The sequence below is a fragment of the Falco punctatus genome, assembly GCF_963210335.1.
Source record: "Falco punctatus genome assembly, chromosome: 9".
NCBI classification, from domain to species: domain Eukaryota; kingdom Metazoa; phylum Chordata; class Aves; order Falconiformes; family Falconidae; genus Falco; species Falco punctatus.
The window spans coordinates 48,102,030-48,128,231 of NC_137589.1; the positions used below are offsets into that span (position 1 = coordinate 48,102,030).

General features: G+C 50.3%; 2 protein-coding genes across 3 annotated transcripts in view; both read right to left on the reverse strand.

The window, feature by feature from the left end:
• The window catches only part of RABL6 (RAB, member RAS oncogene family like 6), a 58,713-nt gene extending 41,410 nt beyond the window's left edge, over positions 1 to 17,303 (reverse strand). The window contains exons 1-4 of one of the 2 annotated variants that reach the window (XM_080402185.1): positions 16,723 to 16,860; positions 13,197 to 13,333; positions 8,263 to 8,397; positions 2,658 to 2,705 (exon numbers count right to left, since the gene is read on the reverse strand). Coding sequence is in view for 1 of the 2 variants with exons in the window: in XM_080402184.1 (XP_080258310.1) it covers positions 2,658 to 2,705; positions 8,263 to 8,397; positions 16,723 to 16,852 (313 nt within the window). In the remaining variant the exon portion in view is untranslated. Of the gene's footprint in view, positions 1 to 2,657; positions 2,706 to 8,262; positions 8,398 to 13,196; positions 13,334 to 16,722 lie in introns of both variants that reach the window. The other variant, XM_080402184.1, reaches the window with a different exon arrangement.
• A 501-nt stretch (positions 17,304 to 17,804) lies between these two features.
• AMBP (alpha-1-microglobulin/bikunin precursor) lies at positions 17,805 to 24,445 on the reverse strand. Its single transcript, XM_080402275.1, has 10 exons — positions 23,884 to 24,445; positions 23,085 to 23,227; positions 22,730 to 22,806; positions 22,093 to 22,206; positions 21,499 to 21,600; positions 20,952 to 20,989; positions 20,215 to 20,293; positions 19,956 to 20,123; positions 19,607 to 19,783; positions 17,805 to 18,588 (listed from the first exon to the last, which is right to left on the reverse strand). Exons 1-10 carry the CDS (start codon positions 24,259 to 24,261, stop codon positions 18,557 to 18,559), a joined length of 1,308 nt encoding a protein of 435 aa, XP_080258401.1. The 5' UTR covers positions 24,262 to 24,445; the 3' UTR covers positions 17,805 to 18,556.
• Between the last annotated feature and the right edge of the window lie 1,757 nt (positions 24,446 to 26,202).

Here is a 26,202-nt window from a genome sequence, read left to right on the forward strand (position 1 = left end):
CTCTCTGAGCAGGCCCAAGAAGAAAACAGCAGGCTGCAGGGGAGTCTGTACTGTAGTGACTTTGCACATTAAGAAAAAAAACAAACCCAGAGAGTCAAGAAAAAGTTAAGAGGAGCAGTACAGCATAGCAGCTGCCATTCCCTGCTGCTTCACCACACTGACCAACCTCACAGGTTTTAAACTTTCACTACAAATCTCTCCACACTTCCAAATTAACATCTGTGTGCTAAACAAATGACACCAAGCTAAACCACCAGCCAGGCAGAGCCAACCGAGCTGCCTCTTGCACTTGGAACAGTCTGGAGGGAAAAATCAAAGCACACTGCTGAACTAACAAGGACAGGGAGGCACACTGCTGGTAAGCGTGAGGAGAAATACCATTTAGTAAAACCACATTTAACTTCAGTCCAAAAATGCACATCAAGTCTTTCAGGGTGCGATTCATTAAGTTTCCCCAATCCTCTGGTGCATGTTCACACCGGGACATGAAGAACAGCAGCACTGCACAGCAGAGAAGAGGCCGAAGCCGCTTTGCAAGACTAAAGTTGAAAACTGCAGTTTATGGATACACCTTTTACAGTCTAGCTACATCCCCACATCAGGCTTTCAACACGTTTTCAAACATCTTAATTTAAATAGAGGTCTATTAATTCTCTCTAACAAGGAAAAATTCTTCCAAAATGGGGAAACACTGGCAAAAAAAATTAGCTTGGGTAACAGTGTATGTTGAAATGCATGTTCAGAACGTGCATTTTATGGCAGTTTCAAATCCAGCCGGAAAAATGCAGCATTCTGCACAACTCTAAATATGCGCTTTAGCCAGGATCTGGTAGGGAAGGAAAAAAAGGAGGATCAGGCCTTGTCAGCACTATGCTGCAGCAGCAGTGGATACTTCAATACTAAAAGTCTACAGTCTAGACTAGTGTTGCTCTCACCAAAAGCATCACGCAGGAGGATTTTTTGTCCTAAGCATATAGAAGGAAGAACAAAAATGTCGTAAGATAACATTAAGATGAAAGTTAGATATGAGCAAGCACATTTTCCTGAAGTTGTACTTGAAAGGATTTGATTTCGTTGTACCATGATGATCTGAATTTTTACACATTGGCTGAGTACATTTGATTACATAAAAATACCTATCTGTGGTCCATAAGAGGAATCTTAACAGAATGAGTTTTATTTCAAAAGAATATGAAGTGGGGAGAAAAGAGTCCCTTTAGATTTCTAACACGTGCTCCACTGTCAGAAATGAAAGCAGAATCAGAAGAGCTGTAATCAACATCTGCATGTATCAAATCCAATCCTTTTTGCCAAAACAATGGTAAGTCTCTAGTTGAGAAGACGATTCTGCTCAGAGAAGCTATTCACAGAACTAAATGCTGGAACCACACGATTCCCAAATTAACTCCGTATCCATTCACACCAAAGTTGCAAGGCTGCGAGAAAACAGATGTTTTGCTCAGATTCCGGCCCTGCACTTGTTATCCTAGGATCTAAAAGCCGAACTGTAATTAGGCTGACTTCAGCAGTAACTCTGACCTAAGTAAGATTTCGTCTACGCTGTGAAAACAAGGGTTTAAAAGAATAAAAAGATAAAGTGCTCAGGATTTTCATTTGAAGTTACTGCCTTGGGTTTAACCTAAAGGCTCCATTATGCATCTGAGCTACAGCTGCTATCTTTAACTACCTTTGCTACTGTTTTGAATACAATTTACCTCAATGAAAAATTACATTTCTCCCTTTCCCACTCCCTATAGTACTTATGTTCTTCATTTTTGGTGTTAACACATGTGTAAGTTGGTGGTACAGCAGAAGTAGCCCACCTAGGATGCAGTTCTGCTGGGGAATGCATGCCAGCACAGACTCTAGCTAAGGCTGCAGGAAATGTCGCAGCAGCTAAACCACAGAAATTTAAGTTTCGATGACTGCGGTCAACAGATTTGACCAACAGAAACACACAAACAAGGAGCACAACTCACGGAGCACGAGACGCTCGCTTGTAAAGCTGCTTTCCTGACTATACTCACACTTTAAACCAGGAGCTTGGCTGGTACAAAATACCTCTTAAAAGCCAACCACCACCTGCATTTGGGGCTACAGAATGGGCTGTTAAGATTTACATCTGAACCCCAACCCCTTACAGGAACAGATTCCACTGCATCCAAATTGTGTCTTCACATATGTTTTGGGGTTTGTTTTTGTTTTTTATAAAGCAGAACGTTATACTCTGACAACTGAAAACTAATAAAAAATGTATTTATATATCATAATACTTCCCTTGGCTAAGTATTTAGAAAAGATTTTGGATTACATATATTGCATTTTCTGTCCTAAGTGAATTTCAGTAATTGGCTACTCTTTCATCCTTCCCTCCTGCATACATTATTCACTGCAGATAACATTGCACATGAAACAACTTCTTCTGAATGCTGGGTTTGATCTGAAGTTTAGACTTCAAATAATGGGCTCTAGCATAGGAGACTCTTCTCTCCTTTGCATATTTTTTCAGGAAGTAACATCCATGCACTTGAAAAAAATAAGTACAGACATTTTTCTAAAGTAGAAGCAAGCAGGTATTTCTGAATTCCCTGTAAGTCTTTAACTAAAATAGAGAAAGAACAAGGAATCTCCATTAGAAAGGAAGTTACAAATCTTACCTTTGTCAACTACATCCCAGACTTCAACTTTAACAATATCGTCAGTGGCTAAAAGCACAAAAAAAAAAAAAAAAAAAAAAAGTGTTAGAAGAGGGTTTCAATAAAATGACCAACACTCAATGCTCACCACAGAGAGCCTAACCCAAAGCCAACATCGTCAAAGTAGCAGATGAATATCAGAAGAAAAGTAATTCTTGAGTGAATTAAGAGAAAATCCAAACATAACAAGAAGGCAGCCCACTGTTGCAGGTCCAAGTTCTACGGCAAAACTATGTTATCTAAAGAACTTCTTAAAGACTCTCAGGCACATAACTGACAGCTTTTTTTGATAGATTTCCTTGATGTTTTAGGTCAGATTTGAAGCATGTTGTGTAGATTCTTTCCATAACACGTGGAGTTTTCCATATTCTTTCAAAAAAGATATAAATTTAACTTGGAGAATAGAGTGTGGTCTATAAGCAAGGCATAGAACTGAAAAAAAGGAAGGAATACACGCATTTAAGGAAGATCAACCTTACTAATAGCATTTTCATGTAAATGTGACAAACAGCGTAGACAGCCCTATGGCTACAGAAATCCATTCTCTGCAAATTTCAATTCACATTTTGTGTAAAGTATTACTAGAAATTTTGCCTCTTAATGAGCTGCAGCATCAGTAAATTATAAGCAGCAACATATATTATTTGAGTTGCTAAAATCTGAAGCAAGACAGGCAAAATTCTAACTACAGAGACACTACTGCTGGTACTGACAGCTAGCAGCTTAACTTTCAGATGGTACAAGGGATGGGCAGGCTCTGGTTAGATGTTTCTTTTGAATCCACATGAGCAGTCTGATCTTCAGGAAGTTGCTCCAAGAAACAGCTGCTTTTAGGAAATGCTATAGGCTACAAAGCAAAGGCTTGTACTTGGAGCAGCTCTGAACATAAAGCAATGGAATAGGAAGATGATGTCTCAAAGTAGAAAATAATCTCACAGGATGGCATGAGAATTTAGCAAAGTGTCATTGTCAAGCCAGAAAACATTGCCTCTACAGAACTCACTGTTGGCTTAACTTAAATGTTTCAAAATATTGTAAAGACAGATTATGAATAAAGGAAAACTTTGATCCTCTGCTTCTGGAGAAGGATCCTTTTTTACATTTATTCATGAAGCAAAATCAGCCTGTTTTTCCTCATAGCAACTCCCTGCTTATCTCCCACTTTGCCAGCAGGGCAGTGGGGCACAGGGCGAACAAGGTCAGCCCAGCCAGCACACAGGCTCAGACGGGACTCAAAACACAACACACGTAGTTGTATGCAGTCCTTAAACTTCTGCTCAAACCATTGCACTCCCCAAATTAATTCTGTCCCTGAATATTTCTGCAGGCCATCAAGTCAGGTACAGTTAAAATCCAACCCTTCCCCATCACTCACTCGCCTGGCACCCAACTGTGAGCTGGCACGGCACAGCAGGGTGCTCTCCCTGTGACTGGGCTGCTCAAGTCCATGGTCCATTCAGGGTGCGTCGTGACCCTGCAGGTGCTGGGACGCAGATCAGCTAGTGGAGGTTTGCCCCCAAACTCATACCCTGCAGCTGGGACTGGCAGTGCTGCTGCTGTCCCTGAAGAACAAGGGGACAGACAGACCAGCAAAGTCGGTCCTGGCACCTTTCAGCAGATAAGACTTTCTGCAAAAGGCCAGGAGATGTTTTCCTTTCTCAGATGGCAAACTTTGCAGAGGCACGGGGAGTCCAGAAGGCTGCTGCTTCTTTCCAGCAGCACCAGGTGAAGCAGCACATACGCATTAACAAGAGGCTTTCACGGAGAAGCTGGAATCCCATTTCACAAAAGGAAGCCCTTGGGGTGACGTGCAGTGCTCTCCTAGGTGACCTGGCACCTAGCACTGGGACTTTGCTCCTGAGCTCTGATGATCACCACCTCCTTAGTACAACACCAAACACACCCTCAGTTAAGATTTGTTCTTCTGCTGAATCATTTCTACAGTCGGGACATCCTGCTGACTAGCAGCACTTCCAAATAGCTGAGGAGTTGAACCATTTGACCCACAAAGACCTGCTCTACACCCTTTTATCTGAGGGGAAGCACAGAATTTCACAAAGAAATTGACTGCACAAGACCAGAGAAAGCCATTTTTCCAAGGTTTTTTTTTCCTATTAGCACCAGTGCTCCTGCTAGCTTATAGCCATTAAGTTCCTCCTTTTCATCACGTTTCATTCCTGAGTATCCTGAACACACAAGAGAATAATTACTTTAGTGCTGCTGGGTTGGCTTTGGTATGACTCACACAGAGCAGCATTTCACCTTAACAGCTTTGGAAGGCATGTTGCAGCAAAAAGAGTGCCAATTCATCCTTTTAATTCTATAACTTGGATTGGCATAAACCATAGATAGATCAAATCACTCAAAAGATCTGTACTCAGTTGCTATTTGGCTAAGTAGTCTGCAGCCACTGGCACACTAAGACATCGCTTTCCCATAAAATGGTGGAGAGATGTGAGAAGATTCCAATTGCAAGAAAGCTCATATAAAAATAAGAATCATTGCTTTATGGGTGGGCTCATCACCAGCAATTCACAGGCCCTCAGACATATTTATTCTCATGCAATTACATGATTCACTTCATATGCTTCAGACCACAAATCCTACAGAGCAGAGCAGCTCTGCCATTGCTCTCATCCATCTACAAAGCATTCAAAGTATTTGAACAAAAGTACTTGCCAATTTTTATTTTATATTCCCTTTCTGAGACTGCCAAACAGAATAAAATTGCTGACTAGCGTAATCTAAAAAAGCATTCATCACAGTCAGGAATGGTAACTCCTTACCTGAACACAAAAATTACAAATATCCATTACAGAGACAACTGGCACAGCAAAGTAATTTTGTTCATTCTGAGTAGGAAGAAATAACTCAAATTCCTCTACCTTTATTAATTCTTTCAGTACGAAATTTCTGAAAATATGACAAGGTGGTATGTTCCACATCTAAAATGTAAATCTTCTAATACCAGGCAATGTAAGAATCCTTCAATATTTGACAGTGATTTAATTAACATCCGTAAATATTTGCTGCCAACTACCTCACAATGTTTATTCAAGGTAGATTGAGAGCATGATCACAGGAAAAACAAACTTTCTTTTTCCTCTACAGATTAACTCAGCCAAGAGGGCAGTAATTAGATCTGAGCCAATTTCTCAGAGTGCCCACATCACCCACCTCAGATGGAAAGTTTTCACAGCAGGAAATATACCTTACAATGTTTTTAAATAGGGGGTTATTTTTTAAAACAAGTTTTAACGCGAACAGAGAATTTCTTATACTGCTGGAAATTATTACTAAGAAAATGATACAATGTTTTATAATGCAAAATAAACACAAATGAAAGGCACAATTTCATGTATAGCCTTCCAGATATTTAGACTAGCTTAGCAATGCTTCACCTTGAGAAAAGTCCATCACCATATGTACACATTGCTGTTAACTCTAACCAGCAAGCTCTACGGAAACATCACATAAATATTAGAAGTAAGCACAAGAAATAACAAACACACTTGCAGTCACCAACATACAGCAAAACCCAGCCTCATGTGTGGCTGTTTTCTACCCCATGCTGAAAAAGCCAGTGCCTAAGCCTCAGCTCAGTAAAAGAACTTAAAGTCCCTAAAATACCTAGAAGCATGTGGGATGACTGGATCTTTCTCTAAACACCTTTTTGCATGTATACAAAAATAGGTACACATGCATTTTGTATACCTGTTCATGTATACAAAAACAATTTGGTATGAATAAGCCTCTTGGAAAGCAAATGCCAGGCTTCTAGGCTGTATTTACAGACAGCACTTGTATTACCTACACTGATTAGAGAGGAAACTGAGCTCTGGTTTTTACCTATGACATTGCAGAAAACCACAATTAACATTCAGTGCACACTTGGATATCTAAGAAAGAGGTATTTCATTTCTTACTTTGACCTAAGTCTGTTTTAGGCTGAAGCATTCAGGTTTGATTTAGAGATAGTTTCCATCATCCAAACAACCTGGAAGTTCTATGTTCACACATGAATAACCGATGTGCTGATATTCTGAGAGAGAGGAAGAGGGGGGAGAAGGATGTCACAGCTAAAATACAACATGCCAGAGGTTTTGCTGCAGATGGGGAACACCACTGTGTGTATACTGCAAATCCCTCAGTGCCTTGGGCTAGCTGACAGGCAGAACATCAGGAAGATGGTACCCAAAATACAGATAGCTTCTACATTTCTTCATAAGGTAACAGGCACACTTTCACACCATGGTCACACGGAGAGTCCCCATGAAAGAATGTGAAAACCTGTGACATCAGGCTTAGCTCAACATCAGATCCTGAATGAGAAAAAAAATGCTAACTGCATTGAGTGAGGATGACCTGTTTCTCTCCCACATCCAATGCAAATCACAACCTTTTCATCCTTTGTCGAGAGAGAGCTGGCTCACGTGGAAGCCTGTCTTCATAAGGGCATGAGTCTCCAGAACTCTGGTTACCAGCTCCCTGTGAAGGTACAACAGCAGCGCTCACTCTCCCTGTGAAGCCTATGAACCAAGAGAGGCTGAGCCAAGGCAGATTGCTGGTGAACACACCCTGTGGCTCCACGTGATCATTATCTCGAGACTTGGGCATCTTAGTATCATCCAGCAATACAAATGTGATAGGTGAATTAGATGAAGCACCCAGTGTGGTGTTTACCCCAAGTCCATGGGTTTTTTTTCCAGCTGTGAGGAGACAGAGAGTAGCTGATTCACCAGAAGGTCAGAGTGGTGCAGGTGGACAATATCTGATAATGAGAAACTAACCGCTGACTGTTTTTTTAAAGCAAATCAGTCTTACGGAGAAAGTTCATACTGAATCAGTGGTTCACCCCACAAGGCTGTGGCATTTTTGATCAGGAACCTGAAAGCTGGACTTAATGCACCATTAAATGACAGCCTGATGCAATTTCAATGCCTGCAGTGTCTTCCCCAGGCAGGATCCAAGGCTTTCATAGCCACTTTATATTGTCAGAGCAATGGGGAAAATAAAAAAATTCATACCTTATCTCTCAGACTCAAACAAGCACTTAAAAAAAGCTACTGATAAGATACTTCTATGCTGCAGTAAGTCAGCCTAGAGTTAATAGTATTACAGTCATTTTTAAAGCGTCACCTTCACCAATTACAGGATGCTTTTTAATCAGTAAAAAAACACTCTGCACCATGCCATTCACTTCTATGCAACACAGTAACACCAAAAGCAGGGTTAGCCTGACAGACAGATTTCCATAATAAACCTGTTTTCATTAACAAGTCAAGTGTATCACAAATATCTGAAATCTTTTGGATCACCTATTAAACACTTTCCTTGAATTGTGGCTTCTGAAGACCTATCCTTTAGCACTTATAGTTTCTGAGTGAAGTTATTAAAAATATTAACTGAGAAACTGTGAGTAATAAATTAAAATAACAAGAGTGAAGAGAGACCATTTTATCTCCCAAGCAGACACAGAAGAAAGAAGCAAATGAGGCTGCAGTGGAATTTCTACCCCCAAGGCACTGTCCCATGACTGTCACTCCCTCCACTTCTTCCATCTTACTTTTGTAATTCCAGTGGATGCTGGTGACTTGGATCTCCTGAGTTGGAATATACTCCTCAATAAATTTCTTTCCCTGCAGTCGGTGCCAGAGAGTGGTTTTCCCAGTGTTCCTGTCCCCTCGGATGACAATTTTCACTGAGGAAAAGAGCAAGCAGACAAATAAAGTTGATTAAAAACAAATCAAATAATGCTGTGAAAAGCACGTTAACTTTTTGCAAGCATTACTCAGATACAATTAGTTCTCCCATATTACACAGGCATGATGGGGTTTGTTAAAAAACATGAGCCTCAGTCATTAAAATTAGTGTTTATTCAGCTACTCACACTAGCTCAGCAGAAAGAACCAACATCAAGATTGAATCTTCAGAATCTGCACAACTTCAGCCAGCTAGGTCTCCGCTCCTTTGTGATGGATGCATTCGAACCCTTAACCAAACCAGAAGCAGTCTGGTCCAGGCTCCAAAGGAGGTAAAGCCCTGAGCCGTAGCCAGGCCGAGAACTGCTCTAGGAAACCCACAAAGGAGCAATGACACAGTGAGCATTGATGCACATGAACTTGGAACACTGATCACGCAATTAACACATGAATAGCAAGCGGCTTTTCCAAGGCACTTATCAAGGAGCAAAGTTGTGGGTACAAGGAGTCTCGTGCATACCTTCCCACTGTGTGCGATCTGACTAGGAGCCAACCACTTTATCCCATAAATACGACAACCTAAGTGAGCTTTCTCTGAGCTCACCTGCCAGGCAGCGTGGCTGCACAGCGGTGATCTCCCCTTGAGCTGGGACACCTCTCAAGGTTGCTCCTCAAGGTAAAGAGACCTCTTACCAATGACAGACCTTTGGATGAGTTCAGTTTGAGTTCTCCCTAAATTGCAACTGGGCTGCAGGCCAGTGACACTCCCCTGGAGCAGAGACATCTCTCAAGGTCTAGAATTCCTTACTTGAGACCAAGACATCCTTCCTTACCCGAGACCAAGAGATCCTTCCTTACCCAAGGTGGAGAGACTTGCAATCTTACTTGCAATCGATCCTTAGTAAGTGACAGATAGCATGCTAAATCAGTACTAATGACATTGACACTCAATATTAATTATTTTAAACTTTGTATAGATAAGTCCATTAGACATAAAATGTTGCCCAAATCTGAGACTAAGATTGGACCTAGTCACATTTAAGCTCCACCAGTTTAGAAAGCAACAGGGTCTGCTCTAGACCTTGTGACTCAAAGAAAGGGTCTCCTTTACCCTTTTGCATCTCCTGTCTCTGTGCAAATCATTCTAGCCCGACTCTAACTTGATTTTCCTTTGTATGTTTCATCCATGGAGTAAGTACCGCGGACCTTCCCATCAAACTTTGTGAAGTCCCACTTTTACAACATCGTATTAAACCCACTTTTGCTAATGCCACTGACAGTGATTCTTTAAGTGATCTAAATCACTCATTCACAACATCCCTCCATCCTCCTGCCTCTTCTACCTCTGCCTAGCCCTTACTCCCATTCTGCCATAACATATTCTTTTGCTAGCCTTTTACGCCAGGCTTCTCTCTCAATTACCTCCTCTATCCTTCTCATTTCTCCTTAAACACTTCTTATTCCACCAGAAAACAGAAACATAGAATTGTTTAGGTTGGAAAGGACCTTTAAGATCATTGAATCCAGCTGTTAACCTAGCACAGTGTGGTGGTTTGACCCTGGCTGGATGTAAGGTGCCCACCAAAGCTGCTCTATCACTCCCCTCCTCAACCAGACAGGGGAGAGAAAATACAACAAAAGGCTCATAGATTGAGATAAGGACAGGGAGACCACTCAGTGATTACCATCAGGGGCAAAACAGACTACACTTGGGGAAATTAGTTTAATTTATTACCATTCAAATCAGAAAAACACCTTCCCCCACACCTGTCCCTTCTTCTCGGGCTCAGCTTAACTCCCGATTCCTCCCCCTGAGTGGCAGAGAGGGATGGGGAATGGAGATTACAGTCAGCTCATCACATTTCGTTTTGCTGCTCCTTCCTCCTCACGCTCTTCCCCTCCTCCAGCGTGGGTCCCCAGCCCTGCCAGCAAACCTGCTCCAGTCTGGGCTCCTCTCCCCATGGGGCCACAGGTCCCTGCCAGGAGCTGCTCCACCATGGGCTGCCCATGGGTGACAGCCTCCTTTGGGCATCCCACTGCCCCATGGTGGGGTCCTCCCCAGGCTGCGGGTGGCTCCATGGGCTGAAGGGGACAGCCTGCCTTGCTGTGGGCTTCCCCATGGGCTGCCGGGGAATCTCTGCTCCAGTGCCTGGAGCCCCCTCCTGCCTCCTCCTGGGTGTTCGCAGGGTTGTTGCTCTCACAGTCTCACTCCTCTCTCCTGCTGGTGCAGATTTTTCTTTCCCCTCTTCTTAATATGCTACCCCAGAGGCGCTGCCACTGCTGCTGATGAGCTCGGCCTTGGCCAGCAGCGGGTCCATCTTGGAGCCAGCCGGCATTGGCTCCATCAGACATGAGGGGAGTTCTGGCATCTTCTACAGAAGCCATCCCTGTATCCCCCATCTCCTACTAAAACCTTGCCAGGCAAACCCACTACGCACTGCCAAGCCCACCACTAAACCATGCCTCTAAGCACCACACCTACACATCTTTTAAACACCTCCAGGGATGGTGACTCCACCACTTCCCTGGACAGCCTGGTCCAGTGCTTAACTGGATCTTTCAATGAAGAAATTTTTCATGCCCAATCTAAACCTCCCCTGGTGCAACTTGAGGCTGTTCCCTCTTGTCCTGTCACTTGTTACCTGGGGGAAGAGACCGACCCCCCCCTGTCTACAGCCCCTGTCAGGGAGCTGCAGAGAGCCAGAAGGTCCCCCCTGAGCCTCCTACTCACTTCCTAGACCCAGCAACCCACTGAAAGCTTAAGGATCAGTTCTCAGCTGAGCGGATGAGGCTGGATCCTGCGTTCAGTGGTGCTGCTCCCTACATCCACACGGGTGTGACTCTCAGCCCCGGCACTGCTGAAACCATTCTTCTGGGATGGTGTTGGGAGAGCTAAGCGGCAGCTTCTGGTGAACATCACTGCAGAGTTAAGCTGTCACTGCTCTCAGCCATCCCAAGCTTTTTTGCACTGAAGCAGCATCCTCTTTTCCAGGGAAAGCAGAACAAGACTGTGTATTGCTCTTCAGCTTCTCCCGCTCACAGCCCAGATGGTCTCTGGTGAGGAGGCAATCCTTGGCACGGACAAGGGGCAAAACACTTTACACTCACAAGGGTCTACCTTAAACTTCCCCCAATAAATTCACCAAACTGCCTCTGTTGACGGCCACAGTTTGATTCAAATTAAATTAAAATCTGTCTATCTTACATGCATTAGAGACAAGATAAATTGAACCGAAACAAGCATGCCCTTTGGGGGGACATAAATCACAGTGTAACAAAATCAAGAGAAACTGAATTTCTGTGGGTCCTTCGTGTGTCAGAGGGACAGTCTCTACGACAGGACCCTGCCCTTAGCTGCTTTTAGATGCAGGTGTAGCGATGGCACTCTGCAAAGGCATTCTCAGAAACTGCAGTCTTGGGTAAAGACACAACAGCTCCACTTCCACTGATGGCCTCACAGCCAGCTGCTGAGGTCCCTCAGCTGATCTACCACCATGTGCCTGTGCACACACGTGCTCGTACCCACAGCAAGGGAAGTCAGTCAACAGAGAAACTCATTCAAACCCTCCCCAGGAAAGAAAGCGTCCAAAATATCATAAACTGTACACAACCTGGCACAGGAACTTCTGTAGCAATTAACATCATGAACTTTCCAGTCAACCTTAATCTTACCTTGTTCTTTTTGAAAACCGTACATGTTGTTTTCTAAATTTTCTGTTACATTATGGCATTTATTTTTTTTAAAAAATACCATCTTTGTTTCAAGTGGTAACTACAAGGCTACTGGGAAATGTAAGCTGACCTGAACAGACTTCTTATGCTTGTATTTTGAATCCCCTAGAAAATGGACCACTCTGAGACATCTAATGGCAGATTCAGGTGATTAGCATTAGGCTGTGCATCATCATTTGGGCAAAAAAATCTGAGACCAAAGGCTGCCTTCTGTTGCAGCTCAGGAGCTATTGCAGGCATTTCAGAGAAAAGTTTAAAAAGTAAACTTTAAGGTAATACATATACAAAGTCTGTGGAGGAGTTTTGTCCTGTGAAATGTTCTACTGCAGTTAACTATGCCTTTGTTGTTGTACACCGAGAGGTACTGCTGTTTATTCTTTTACAAAGTTACTTACTGAAATATCAAAAGGATAATAAAGGCAAAAATGAACATGGTATTTATTTATAGGCTGACTTCACTTACAGGTCCCAGAGCATCTCTGAGGAGACAACAAACAATTTCCTGCATTTCCTGTCATCCTGTGTGTGATTCTGTTTCCTACTTACTGATGGTGAAACAATCAATGGAGAATTCCTTTAATTCTTCTAAATTAATACAGCAGGTCCATGGCATAGGCAAAATGACATTCCATTTGCCCCCTTTTTAAAACCCAAGCCTTTCTAAATGCTCTCACTGCCGACCTTAAAGAGCCATTTTAAAATTCATATTCCCTCATGAAGTGCAGCATAAACCAGTGAGTTCTAAGGGACAAAGTGACCCTTCCTTAAACAGTTAGGCTGCTCTCAAGTTGTATTTTCAGGATCACTCCCAGGTGACTTGACTGTAAGCTCTCCCCAGAAGGGGCAATCCTACCTCCCCCAGCACTCTCCTAGTGCCAACAGTGTTATTTATGCAGCTACACACGGAGTTGCACCAGGAACTGACTGGCTGAAAACTAACCCCACAATTATTCATTTTCAGTTTTCTTCTCTAGCTCAAGTGCCCAGCTGCATGAGCAGTAGGAGCAGCTCACAGGAGGCATGACTGGAGTGACAAGGAGATCACCCTCACCCCTGAGCAGCTCACATTTAGATCAACGTAGGGTGCCTGTGGCACCACACACTCTGTTTGACAAGGTCCAAAAGCCCTTTCCAGCTTCGGTACTCTCCACGTTAGGGTCTCTTTCCTCCTACACAGTGCATGAGTTTTCACTGACTTTTTTCCTGAAGAAAGAAAAAAATCTTTAAAAACAGATCAGGAAGATGCCAGGTGATGTAAATCATTTTTAGCAAAACAATATCTGTATTTGAGACTTTGGCTGGAGTAGGTGTACATCTGCAAGACAGGAAGAGCTGAGTGAGCTTCAGGGTACAGCCAGGCCAGTTCATCACAGGCCTGGGCTGTGTCTGAATGTGGAAAGAGGAACAGTAATTACAGGTGAAGTTAGTACTGTTACCTATGGGACAGTAACAATTGCTGCCTTATTTTGATTTTAAGTTAAATCAGTACTTACTGCAAACAGCCATAGGTTTGTAGCAAAGACAGGAGAATTATCCGGGGGGAAAAAAGAGGAGGGATGAGGAACAGATTGAGACGTGAGGTAAAAAGCTAAACAAATCAATCTATTCATATTGTCACTGCATCAGGAAAAATAGAGGGATTTCCTTTCTCCAGATGGGGAAATGGAAGCAAAGAACTGAAGATACAGGCCGAGAGAGCAGGTCTCAAACCAACTCAGAACTAGAAATCAGGAATTCCCAGCTCTGCCCATATTCCTCCAGGAAACTGCAGCAACTAAGGATCTCAGACCCCATGGCAAAGAACCCCAAACTCCTCTGCTAATAATCCCCATATGGAGGGTCACAACCTTGCCCTCACCAAGTCTTTGTGACTGTGACTACAAGGCTGCAGTTCAAATGCTTTAAGTTGGTTCCCTTACCACAAGAAGCATATCTGATCTGCAAAGCATATCTGATCTGCAGATAACCCCAAGCACACCTCCTGGGGGGAACAGGCCAGACAGCAGTCCAAGCAGGTTTGTCACATGTTGCACAAACAACTGCCAGGCACAGGAGAAAACAAGAGAAAGCAGGAAGCGGCAGGAAGAGGGGAAGCTTTTCTTTTGGGAGTAGCGCTTAATGAAAATCCTTGATAAAAATACAGTCCGAGCCTGGAACTACCACTCTAAAACAACACAAAAGAAGTAAGGACTATAATGCTTACCAAAAGGATACACAGTATTAATTGTTTTGTCTTTTAAGGCACATTTTAAGCAGAAAAGTTGTAAGAAGAGGGACTGAGGGGAATTCTTGGAGGTACTGCTTTGCTATTTCAGCACTGGTGACCGTTCAAGCCATTTGCTGCCCACTTTGTCAGCAAGCAACCTAAGGCATTCTCAACACACTACATATATTTCTGGGAAGGAAACAGGCTTCAGTTCAAGATCAGTAATGGTCTATGAAAGCAAGGAAACTTTTCTGTAAAACCTGTCATCACAGCACCCTTTGGTTCAAGTTTAGGCAATTCCAGGGAAACTGAAGAGTTTTAAAGATCTGTATGGGTTAACGGTGGCTACAAAACACATTTTGCACTCCGCTGCTGAGCATCATGTATGTGCTAAGAAAGGAGCATTGGCAATGCGCAGGATTTGCAGCTCTGCCCTTCCTAAGCAACAGCCCTTGCAATACCATTCCTTCACAGACCACCTTCAACAGAGACCACCGCACCGTGCTGGGACCTACCCCATCTATCCAGCGCCGTGGCTAGGTAGGGTACTTCGAAGCCCTTTCATAAGCCTGCCCGTATCTCCTATAAATATTATATAACAGAGATCCTGGGAAGAGTTACTATGGAGATTGGAAAGCTTCCCTTAAGGCAGTGACAGAAAGCTGCAGTTTTATTCCAGATATGAAAGCAGTAACTAGAACACAAATCTTGGTAAGACAGAGCACAAAACAAAAAGCTTTCCCGAGGCTTTCGGTCAGGAGACAAGAAGCAGCAACGCTACTGGTAGCTCAGCGGCGGGCATTTTTGGCCTTACTGTATTAACGGCAAGCAGGTACACATCCGTGCAGGTTCATCGACAATGCAGTTAGTCAACACGTAACAAAGAGTTGGCCCTGCCGACTGCTGTGCCAGCAGGATGCAGCTGATCTGTACTGTCTGCAGCACAAACGTTCACTGTCTGAAAAGTCAACTCCTTTCTCTTACATAATTCACAAGCTGTTGTTAGCTACCTGATCTCAAACCTGTCCCAGTGAAGCACACGGATGTGTTCTGGTCTGTGGGCTGCACAATGCCTCTGCACAGATCAAATCTTTAACTAGCAGATCTCCAGGGTCCATGTTTAACGATGCGGTGCTGTATTCCAAGGCACAGTAGTTGCATCCTCACACCCCGTCTTTCACTGGAAATCAAGTCTCTTAACAATAACACTGCGCTTCTGTTCACATTCATGACTGTTTGCTAAGATACTGATTTTCTAAATTAAGCACTACTGGCCTATCTAACAGCTGTGCTATGGATAAAGGCACCAAATGCTCTCCCAAGTGAAGCAGAGATCTTCAAAACATATCTGTCCAAAAGCACAGTCAATAGTGATAATATTAAACAAAGCAAAAAATCCCACAAACCCCAAAACGCTAACCTCTTCCTTCACATTCTGTTTCAGATTAAGATCCAACATGAGCTTTATTCCTCCAACACATGTGCCTTTCCAGAAATTATTCAGTGCCACGTTTACAAATCAGTCTCTTTCACAACTGCCAATCTCTCTGCCTTCTGCAATCTGACTTCAGTGCCTGCCTGGATCCACGCAGATGAGCTGATACTTGCAGCGCTCTCTGGTACCATCTCTATTTTCAGCGCAGATGACATAACTACTGTCTCAGAATTGTCACTTTGCGATGTATTTCACATACTTGCAGTGCCCTCCTGAAACACCGTATTAGAAATAACCTTTACTGAGCTTCAAAGGAAAAATGCAACCCTACACCTCAACACTGAAAGGAAAAAAATTCTGAGAACATTCCCTCAGAAGAGTAAATGCATCAGCCGCAGAAAAGATAGTCAGAATGAAATTATGTACCAAGGGCACATAAAGGCATACATCACTCACCTTTTATTAAAGCCTGGCAGCGGAGAGCTTTTCAATAGACCCTTATCATATAACCACTAGGGCTTAATTATAAATACCATTATCCTGGCCTGCAGGGAAGGTCACCCACACACCCAAGGGAGTTAGTCTCTTGATGCTTTAACTGACAAAAATTGATTTACAAGGAACTTTCTCTTGCGCCACGGTCAGCGGAAAGCGGGCAGCCGTTCAGGCCATCTGCTGACTGGGGACACTGCTGCACTACAGGTTCCCAAGTCCCGCACAGAAAGAGAAAAGTTTCCCATCCCTTCCTCCCACGCTCCCGCAAGTTCTTCCATTTCATTGCAAACTTGGCTTTGGGTGAAGGCTGTCAAAACCACCACCATGCACGACGAAAGCGGTCCCCAGCCCCCCCGGGGTCCCTGGGCACGCTGTGCGGCATCGGACGAGCCTGCCCGATGCCACCTGCCCCCCCCCAGCCCCCAGCTCCCCCCCCCAGCCTGGGCTCCAACTCACTGTTATACTGGACTCCCTTGGCAAACCTCCTCTGCAGAGCCTGGTTCATGGACTGCAGCCCCGCAGGGATATTCCTGTCTCTGACCGGAGTCTGGTCCGAGCCCACCAGTTTCTTCAGGGCTGAGAACATCTTTCCGGGCCCACACCTGCGCCACCGCCGCCGGGAAAAGGGCTGCTGCTCCGGGCCTCAGGGGCAGGCCGGCCCCGGGGGGGGATACGAGGGGCTGCGGCTCGGGGAGCGGGTAAATCAGGGATGGAGCAGAGCCGGCCCGGCCATGCGGGACCCCCCGGGCTCGGCAGGGCGCAGGCGTGCGGGCCCGGCCCGGCCCGGCGCGGCGGGGAGGGGGCTCAGCCGGGGCCCCGCCGTGTGCCGGGGAGGGGGCGCTAGCCGGGCATGGCCCGGGGCTGGGGCGGGCGCGGGAGGAAGGGGTCGGTGGGGCCGGTGCGGCGGCTCAGAGCCGCCGGGCACCGCCGCTCGGGGCCGGGCGCGGGGAGCGGAGGTAGCACGGGGCTCCCGCCGCCGCCGCCATCTTGCCTCTTCCGCCTCCCCGCCGGGGACGGGGCGCGCGCGGCGCCGCTACGGCGGCCGGCAGGGGCCGAAGGGGCCGGCGGGGGCGGCCCTGGCCTGCGGAGCCCGGCTGGCCTGCGGAGCCCGGCCCTGGCCTGCGGAGCCCGGGCACGCCGTGAGCGCGATCCCCGGCACCCCCGTGACACCGCTCCGCAAGGCCAGCTGTAACCTCACCCTGCCCAGGCACCCCTAAGCCCTTCATGTGACCCCCTCCTGGCACCGCCGCAGCCCCCCGGCTCCCCCGCAGTCCCCTCCTGCGAGCGCCGCAGCCCCCCGATCCGTCCCCCCCATAAACCCTGCGAGCCCCTCCTGGGACCTCCATAGCTGCCCCGTGACACCCGTAACAGCTATAATCCGCCCCTGAGGCCACCCCAGCGTCCCTGGGACACCACTCACACCCCACACACACCCCCCAGAAAAACAAACAAACTTCTATTCCCCCTCCTGGGACCCCTACAGCCCCCTGCGATCCCCGTAACCCCCTCCTGGGACCTCCATAGCTGCCCCGTGACACCCATAACAGCTATAATCCGCTCCTGAGGCCACCCCAGCATCACACACACACCCCAAAAAAACCCCGAACAACCAAACAAACTTCTAGTTCCCTCCTGGGACCCCCTACAGCCCCCTGTGCTCCCCATAACCCCCTCCTGGGACAACACTGTTTTCCTCTGTGACTCTCCCAACCCTGTAATTCTCCCCTGTGACCCCTCAAGGCCCCCTCTGGCACCCCCAAATCCCTGCTGTAAACCCCTCATGACCACCACCCCTTCCCGTGATCCCTGTCCCAGCCCATGACAAGGTGTCCCTGGTCCCACCGTGACAGCCATGGGAGGAGCAGGCACCCATTTCCCCCCCCCTGCCGGCTCCTGCCTGGCTGCCCATCATCATCCCATGGGAAATGGGGGGCTGAATCCCACCCAGTAGGATGCCCGGAGCCCATCAGTGCCCCGGTTGGCACCCCAGTGCCATGCGGGCAGGGGGCAGCTGAGGAAGGGGCTCAGAGGCTCAGTGGGAAGCACCCAGCAGCCCCACAAAGCAGGGGACACCCCACCCGGGAGGCCAGAGAGGACCCCATAGCATCCCCTGCCCCTCCTGGACCCCCCTTCCTTGGCTCCCCATCAGTTCAAAGACAGACACTAGGCTCACTGGGCGCATGAGGAACATTTACTGCTGGAGGCATCTCCTGTGGGATGGACAGATACTGGAGGCATCTGTCCTGTGGGACCCCGGTGCCAGGTGATGGCAGTTTGTCCTCCACCCACATCAGTTTGACAGGTGCAGGAACTCCTCGTCCTCTGCAAGTGGAGAGGTGCAGGGTGACGGACAGACCCACAGACCCCCGCCTTGCCCCTCGGCCAGACGGCGATGGTTGCTGCTTCCCACTTTGTCCCTGCTGTCAGTGAGCAGGGGTAAGTGGTCTAGACCCTCCATGCACACTCGTGCTGTCCTGGGATGTCACTTTGTGTCCCACCACTCACCACGATGGCATTAATGTGCTTTATATTGGTGACAGGGGTAATAAAAGATGGGCTCTGATAAACCTAAGATGTGTTACACTGGACCCATCTCCCATTGGTGGGTTCCCAGTAAGCCCCCAGCTCCCGCCCTGCTGGGAACAGGCTCACCCGGGCTGGCTGTGGCTGAAGACCCCTGAGCTCCCCCCTCTCCGTGGGAAGATTTCCCCTGCCATGCTCCTGAAAACCTGCTTGTCCGTTCACCTGAGGGCTGAGCGGTGCCCATTGTGTCTCCCAAGGAGGTTCAGTACGGAACCCCCTGCACTGACTAGAGCTGGAGGGTCTGACAGGTGTCGCACGAAGGGTACCAGCCCAGTGGGGACCCCACTTTGGTCCTTATTTGGTGTCAGGGTCCCTTCACATCCCCAAATCTTTCAGCCACTCTTCCCTCACTGGCATCCCCTGCCTGGGGGCTGTGGCCTCTGCTGCTCCCCCCTGCACCCCAGCCTGCTCAAGGCCATTCCCCCTTTTATCGAGACTGTTATGAAGTTCAGCCGTGGCTTCAGTACGTCTACAGCCCCGCTGTGTGATCCTGCCTGCAGATTAATGACCATATTCCTCACTCCATTGGAGTCCCAGACCCAGGCACAGCACAAACCCCTTCCAGACCCATCCTGGACCCATCCAGACCCAGGACAGCCCCATCCCAAGACCCACCCTAGATCCAGGACAGCCCTGTCCCCACCGTGGGCAGCCCCAGCCCGTCCAGCCCCAGCCCTGAGCAGGACAGGAGGTGGTACAGGCTGCTGCCCCGGCTCCCCTGGCACACCGTGGTGCAGGGTGGTCAGGGTGGGGGTACCTGCCAGCGGAGGAGCCCCACAGTACTCCTTGCACTCCTTCTCCGAGTAGAACTGGTTCCCGTTGCCCTTGCAGCCTCCGTAGCTGAACGTGATGCACTTGCCCTGAGCCGCATCAAAAGCCCAGCGCGTCACCAGCTTCTGGCAGGGACCGGGGACAATGGGCAGCCTGCAGGCAGCTGCGGGGACAGGGGGCTGCTCTGAGGGCAGGGGGTCAGGGCCCCCCACACCTCCCACATGGATGCCGGACATGTGGGGTTCGAGGCCACTCTCAGATCCCCCCCCACGGCTCAGCAAAGGCGTCTCCCACACCCTTGCCCTGCCGGGATGTCTCTCGGCCACCCCGCTCACCCTCTGTCCGGCACGCCTGCAGGCACTCCTTCTCCGAGTAGAAATTGTTGCCGTTGCCCAGACAGCCTCCGTAGAGGAAGGTTTCACAGGCCATGGAGGAAGAGTTGTAGAAGAAGCGGGAGATCATCCCGCTGCAGGGCCCGGGGTCCTGGCTCAGCCGGCACGAGTCTGCAGATGAGCACAGCATGGGCTGTCACAGGCAAATGGGATGCGGGGCAGGGGGACGCTTGATGCAGCCCCCCTCCCTTAGGGGACATACCTTCCTTATTGCCGATGTAAGGGGGCAGGGGTCCCGCAGCTGAGCCCTCCTCGGGGGGCAGAACTGCTCTCCGTGCCCTCTGCATGGGGAAGGAAGCACAGAGCTGGCATTAACCCCTGCCTGTGGGACCTGCTGTTCCCCCGCTTGCCCCTGGACCCCCTCCACCCCCGGGATGTCAGGGTGTGCCCCCATCATGCCCTGTGCTGGGAATGTGTCTCTGCTCTCGAATCCCCTAGGTTGTTTCTGCTATGAAAGTCCCACTCCCTCTTGAAAATCTTTCTAAACTCAACCCTGTGCCGAGTGATGGTAGCTGAAGCCCCAGAGGGGTGCTAAGCTGCTTCTCCATCCGTGGAGAGGGCATCTACAGCCTGGCTGGGACACTCACAAGCAGGCAAGGAGACACCAGGCTCCACATGCAGCGACTTCTAACCCATGAAAAAAAAAAGACAGAATAGGAAAGGGCCATTGCCTTCCACTTGCAAATGAGCCCTAGTGCCCACCTGGCCCCCAGGACCCTCGCCTGGAAGCCTGCACCTGCCTGTGCCCTCATCTTTGCAGGCAAAGCCCTTCAGCAGAGGTGAAAGAGCACCTCCCAGGGTGGTTGCTGCAGCCACTGTCCAAAAACATGCCCTGTCCGTGGAGCCTGGCCCCCAGACACCAGGTCTCCGGTGGGTTTGGCTTGGAGGGGATGTGCCCAGCCTTGATCCATTTCAGGAGGTCCCAGCTGGACAGCTTACCTGGGGGGCAGTTGCAGTCTCCTGAGGAACACATTCACCTGGCCCAGAGGACAGGAGAGAAGATCAGCAGCGTGAGAGGGGAGGTGTCCTGACAAACTCATCTCACCGTGGTCCTGCACCATGCACACACAGGACCCCAGGGAAGGGGATGCCCTCCCAGTTTCACCCCAACATTCTTCCCCTTTTGCTGCTTTCCACCTCCCACTCAGAGGAGCATCCCCCTAAAACTCCCAAACCCACCTGCAGCATGCTAGCACCTTCTGAACCCCAGGCTGAGCAAGGAGCTCCTCGGGTCCTGGGAGCACCGAACCACAGGGAGCAGTCGTGAGTGTCCCTGGGTGTCCTGCACCCTTTTCCCAGCACAGTCTTGTGACTGCATTGACCTGACAGCCCAGCAAGGACTGGAAACTGGTGGAAGCCTGACTGATACATGGCCTTCTCTCCTTCCTATCCCATCCTACCAAAGCCCTCATCTTCCATCCCTCCATCCTGACTGTCCCCCCATCTCCTCAGCAGCAGGAGACACAAATGCCTCATGGTGAGTTACCTCTGTTGGCCAGGATGAAGATGGAGTCCGCGGGGATGCCCATCTCGAGAGCCAGCTGCTGGAAAGCCTCAATGATATCGTCCCGCAGCTCTGGACTTCTCCCTTGCAAGGGAACAGGCTGTGAGCGGGACTGCAGTGGAAGGGGGCCTTCACACAGCGCCCCCCCCCCCCCCCCCCCAACTGCAGAGCTCAGGCAGCTGCAGGCAGTACCAGCTTCTTGGTCCTTCCCAGCCTCTCCTCCGTTATTCTCAACCAGCCTTGACCAAGGGCTTGGACAAAGTGGTTTTAATGTTTCTCAATCATGAAAGAGCATCTCCTGCCACTTCAGGGCCTGGGTCTCTTCCAAGCAGATATTGCCACCTTCACCCCAAACAACAGGCTGGTTTAGCCATTCATTGTGTGATGTGGCCCTAAGCTGAGCCATTAGACTCAGCCTCTCCAGTGCTGAAGATGAGCTGGTCCAGGGAAGCAGTTCCAAAGCTACAATCAGGTCCCTCAAGGCCAAGGGACCTGAGAGATCCTTGGGTGGTGTCTCCGACCTGCATTAGCCCACCCTAGAGCCTGCTTGCCCCCACGTGCCATAGCCAGACATACCATACAGCTTCAGGGTGGTGCTTGGGCCAAAGCTACTTTTCTTCTTCATCAGAATGACAGCATATTCTTCGTAGTTGGTGCGGAGCACGTAAGACTGGATAGACACATCCCATTCTGGGTGAGACAGAGACACAGGAGACATCATTCCTGCCCCTCAGGGAGAAATGGGGCAGTGTAAGACAGCCCCAGAGCTGGGGGCTGAAATCAGGCAGCTAATTCAAGAAAACGGCTGATTTTTGGGAAGCAGATTCTGATACAACCCTGACTCCCTTTAGGCTCACCAGCCTTTTCTTAGTCAAGAGGATTGGAAATCAAAGGGTTTGGACAACTGAGATACACGAATGCTCCTGAAACGTGGCTGGTGGGACCCTGCCCCAACTTGGGACCTTGGGGACAGGAGGGATCTGTTGGAACACCTCATAGTCCTGTGCCTATGCAGAGACAGTGCTGAAACAGCCCCTTTCTCCCAAATTCATTCCATACTTTGGCTGGAAATAGCCCAAACTGTGGAGTGGCTTCTGAGTCCTGCTCTCCTGAACCCCTCCACCAGCCACCAGCTGTGCCTGGTGCTGGTTCCCATCACCCCACCATGCTGCACCTCTCGGGGCCAAGCAGGTCGGCAGCGAGTCCAACTTACTGGGGTTATAGTAGGTGTATTTGCCAGGGGTGTTTGTTTTCTGGTACTCTCCTGAGATGTGCGTGCAGTCACCTTGCCTGGAGGGAGGAGGAAAACAATCAGCTGCTCCAAGTGATCGTTCTTCCTGGTTATTGCATGAAAATCATGTCTGGGGCACCAAGGCTATGGCACAGGACCTCCAAAATCCCCCTGCCCAAGGTATTGGGTATTTGAGCCCAATCCAGCTCTTCCTCATGGCTCTGATGCCAACGAGAGCAAACAACACCCATGTCTTGTCCCAAGCCTTGGGAGACAGAGCACCCCTGGGGGAGGTGGCTTTGGGGGAGGGTCAAGCACCCACAGCAGTGCCCCATACCGCAGCCTGGTGCTGGCAGTGCTGATCTGGTTGTCACTGGAGCCGGGGCCCAACACCAGCGTGCCCATGCTGAACTTCTCCTTGTAGTTCTTCATCCATTGGCAGGTCGTGCCGATGGCGATATCATACCACTTGCCATACATCTGCAGGGAGAAAGAAAGTGATGTCTTCACCACAAGCCCTCTCCACCAAGGTGGGACATCTCCTGATTTTCTGCAGAGCTGAAAAAATCATGGCCCAGAGAGAAACGAGGTGGTGATGGTGCAGGGTGCTGAGGCCAGAGCTGCCGCAGGATTTGGGAAGCAGATCAGCATCGAACAGGATTTTCCTGGGTTCCCTGACCACCAGGCAGGGCTGGAGGCATCAGGCTGGCACCTCCCTGTGTGTCCCGGTTGGAGCCCAGAGGCAGGCACACGTGCAGGGCTGTGCAGAGCCTGGCAGGGAGATCTCCCAGGCAACCTGCATCCTGCACAAATCCTGTGCACTGGGGCTGCCTGCAGGCCCTGCCTGCACCTCTTAGTTTGGGCAGAGACATCTCACAGGGTCCCTTCTACCATGGCCACTCAGGCTCCAGCTGCCCTGCCTGGGTGTTTGCCGGGGTGAGACCACCCTGAAGGCTGGTGCTGGCAGGCTGGCACCCCCCTGACCAGCACCCAGGGAGGGCCACACTGACAGCGCCTGTCCCACACAGCCTGACGTGGGCATAGGTAATATCGCCCTTCTTTCTGGAGGAAAATGAAATAAACCTTTCCCCCATCCCTTCTGCCCTCAGAATTAAGGCACCACAAGCCACCATTACCCGCTCAGCCTCAAAATTCTCTTGCACTTGGATATCTTCATCCTGGTCCCCGACGGGGGTCCCGTTGGCCACGGCAAAGAGGAGGAGGGAAAGGAGACCCCAAAACATGGTGGCTGGTGGTTTCAGAGTGCCGCTGAGCCCTAGCACGACAGTGGCATCCCGGACTCTGCGCTGTCCCCACTGCGCAGCAGTGTGACCTTCAGACTGCGGCCAGCGGGGCCGGCCGGGCTGGGGGGGGGCTGCCGGGGGTGGAGCAGCTGGTGGCACCGCATGCCCTGGCCATGTGGACCCGGGGATCGCCGCTGGCCTCGGTGGTGGTGGGGATTTGTGGAGAGCTGGTGTGGGGTGCAGGAGGGGAGGGGAGCACCCTGCTGCCATGATCGCTCCTACACCACCAGACAGGGGGCCAGGACCTGCCAGTCTCCTTTATTCTACCTTAGGATTCATGTTCCTGCCCTGGCATCCCGCAAAACGCCCTGATGCTGCCTCCAGCCCCAGCAGAGCAGCCTGATCCTGCAGGGAGGAAAGGACCGAGGGGTCCCCAGCTCTCACCCCAGACTGCCTAACCTGACCAGCGGAGCCCAAGCTGCCTGCTCCCCTTCGGGACCCTCTTTCCCAGGGGTCCCAAGTTGGTGGCCACCACCCGGGAGCCAGCTGGGTGTCCCCCACCCTGCAGCCAAGGGTCCTTATTCCAGGCAGGAACAGGTACGGGAGGCGTGGGGCACTCCATCCCTCTCCACCACTGTTTGCCTTCACAGGATGATTAACTGAAACCAAACAGTCGGAGGGAAACGGCAAACAGAGCAAAGGGCAGGACCCCCCCACCACCACCACCTTGGCCCCTGGCCCGGTATTGACCGAAACGGGCCGGGGAGGGGGCGCTTGCCGCAGCCGGTTGGACTTTCACCCTCCTGGGCACGGTGGGCCCGTGGCACGGGCCTGGGGGCACACGGCCCACCGTGGTGGGCTGCTGGGGGGGCATGGGCAGCCTGAGCCTCGCACCACACTGGGGTCTTCGTGCCATGCCTGGGCTGCCCTCGGGAGCGAGGGCAAACCTGCACGCGGGGCTGAGGCCCCTTTGATAAGGCCACCAGGTCAACCCGCCCTGTGCTTCTCTTCCTTTGCAGGAGCCCACCCAGGTCCAGCCGCAGCCCTGGGCTCCCGGCCCCGGACGGGGGCTGGCCTGGGGGACCCTCCCCGCGCAGGTGCCCCCGCTGCCCCCAGCCCCTCCAGCGCTAGGTGGCAGCCGGCGGTAAGGAATGACAGTCCGGCCCGGCCCCCGTCGCTCTGCAGCGCCCGGCGGGCGGGGGGACCCCGCGGTGCCCCGGTGCCCTCCGCGGCGGCCGGTCCGTCGGGCAGCGGGGAGCGGCCCCGGGAGCTCCGCAAAGCGGGGATCGCTGTTGCCTGCTCGCAGCGGGGCCGGAGCCCTGCGCTGTGCTGGGCAGCTGGCGGGCAATGGGCAACGGTGCCCGTCCGGGGAAGAGGAAAGAGGGAACAGGTCTCTCCATAGGGCTTATGCACAGAAATGCCCCGTAGGGGCAAAGGTGCCCAAACAGCAACAGACCCAGGTGCGAACAACACTAGGTGTGCTCCTAAATACCCTCTGTGGGCGCCAGTCTGCTTTACTGGGAGCACATGTGCCTCATGCTGCGACCTGCCAGGATCGCGCATCCTCCTCCCTTCCCTGGCATCAGTTCTGCAGCTGCTGTGGGCTCCTCTGCTGCTGCTAAGGGGGAGCAGAGGGAGCTGTTCCCTTCCAAAGGGCAACAGCTGGGAAAGCTGCAGGTCTGGGGCACATCCAGCCCGGTCCTCTCTTTTGTACACATGAACACAGTGTGTGGCTGTGACCATGGGCCCACGGGCACCGTCCTTGCTGGGGAAGCTGAGGAGCAGTTGTACTGGCTGCAAACCCCAGCCTGTGCACATCGCCTGTGCTGAGAGAAGCCAGGGAAGTGGTGTAGCACCCCCATCTCCTTGTTCACTTTTGAAAACACACTCACCGTCCCCATCCCCAAGGCTGTGGCTGCACTCATGCCGGCATCACTGAACGGCTGCTTTCGCAGGGACTGGGATGGAGAAACCCTCCACGCTGCACAGGGCTGTGATGGACCCTCTGCCGAGCACGGCTCTCTAGGGAGGGGGGCTGCTGGGACCTCAGGGTCCAGGGCCCTGGGCTCTGGGGTCCCATGCACAGCAGCCCCAGGGAGCAGCATCCAGGACAGGTGACTCTGGGTGCTCAAGGAGGGATGTCCCTGTGGATTGCTCTGTCAAGGGGATGGGGCAGCAGCAGTCCTGTGGGAGTTGTCGGGTGCAAGCAGC

What these genes read in the sequence shown, in the direction of transcription:
- AMBP (XM_080402275.1), bottom strand. Translation starts at nt 24,261, where the DNA reads ATGGCAGCAGGGTGCTCCCCTCCCCTCCTGCACCCCACACCAGCTCTC. An exon ending in CACCACCCTGAAGCTGTATG is followed by an intron (nt 21,601 to 22,092) that starts GTATGTCTGGCT and finishes TTCCCTTGCAAG; the next exon opens with GGAGAAGTCCAGAGCTGCGG. An exon ending in GCAGGCGTGCCGGACAGAGG is followed by an intron (nt 19,784 to 19,955) that starts GTGAGCGGGGTG and finishes CTGTCCCCGCAG; the next exon opens with CTGCCTGCAGGCTGCCCATT.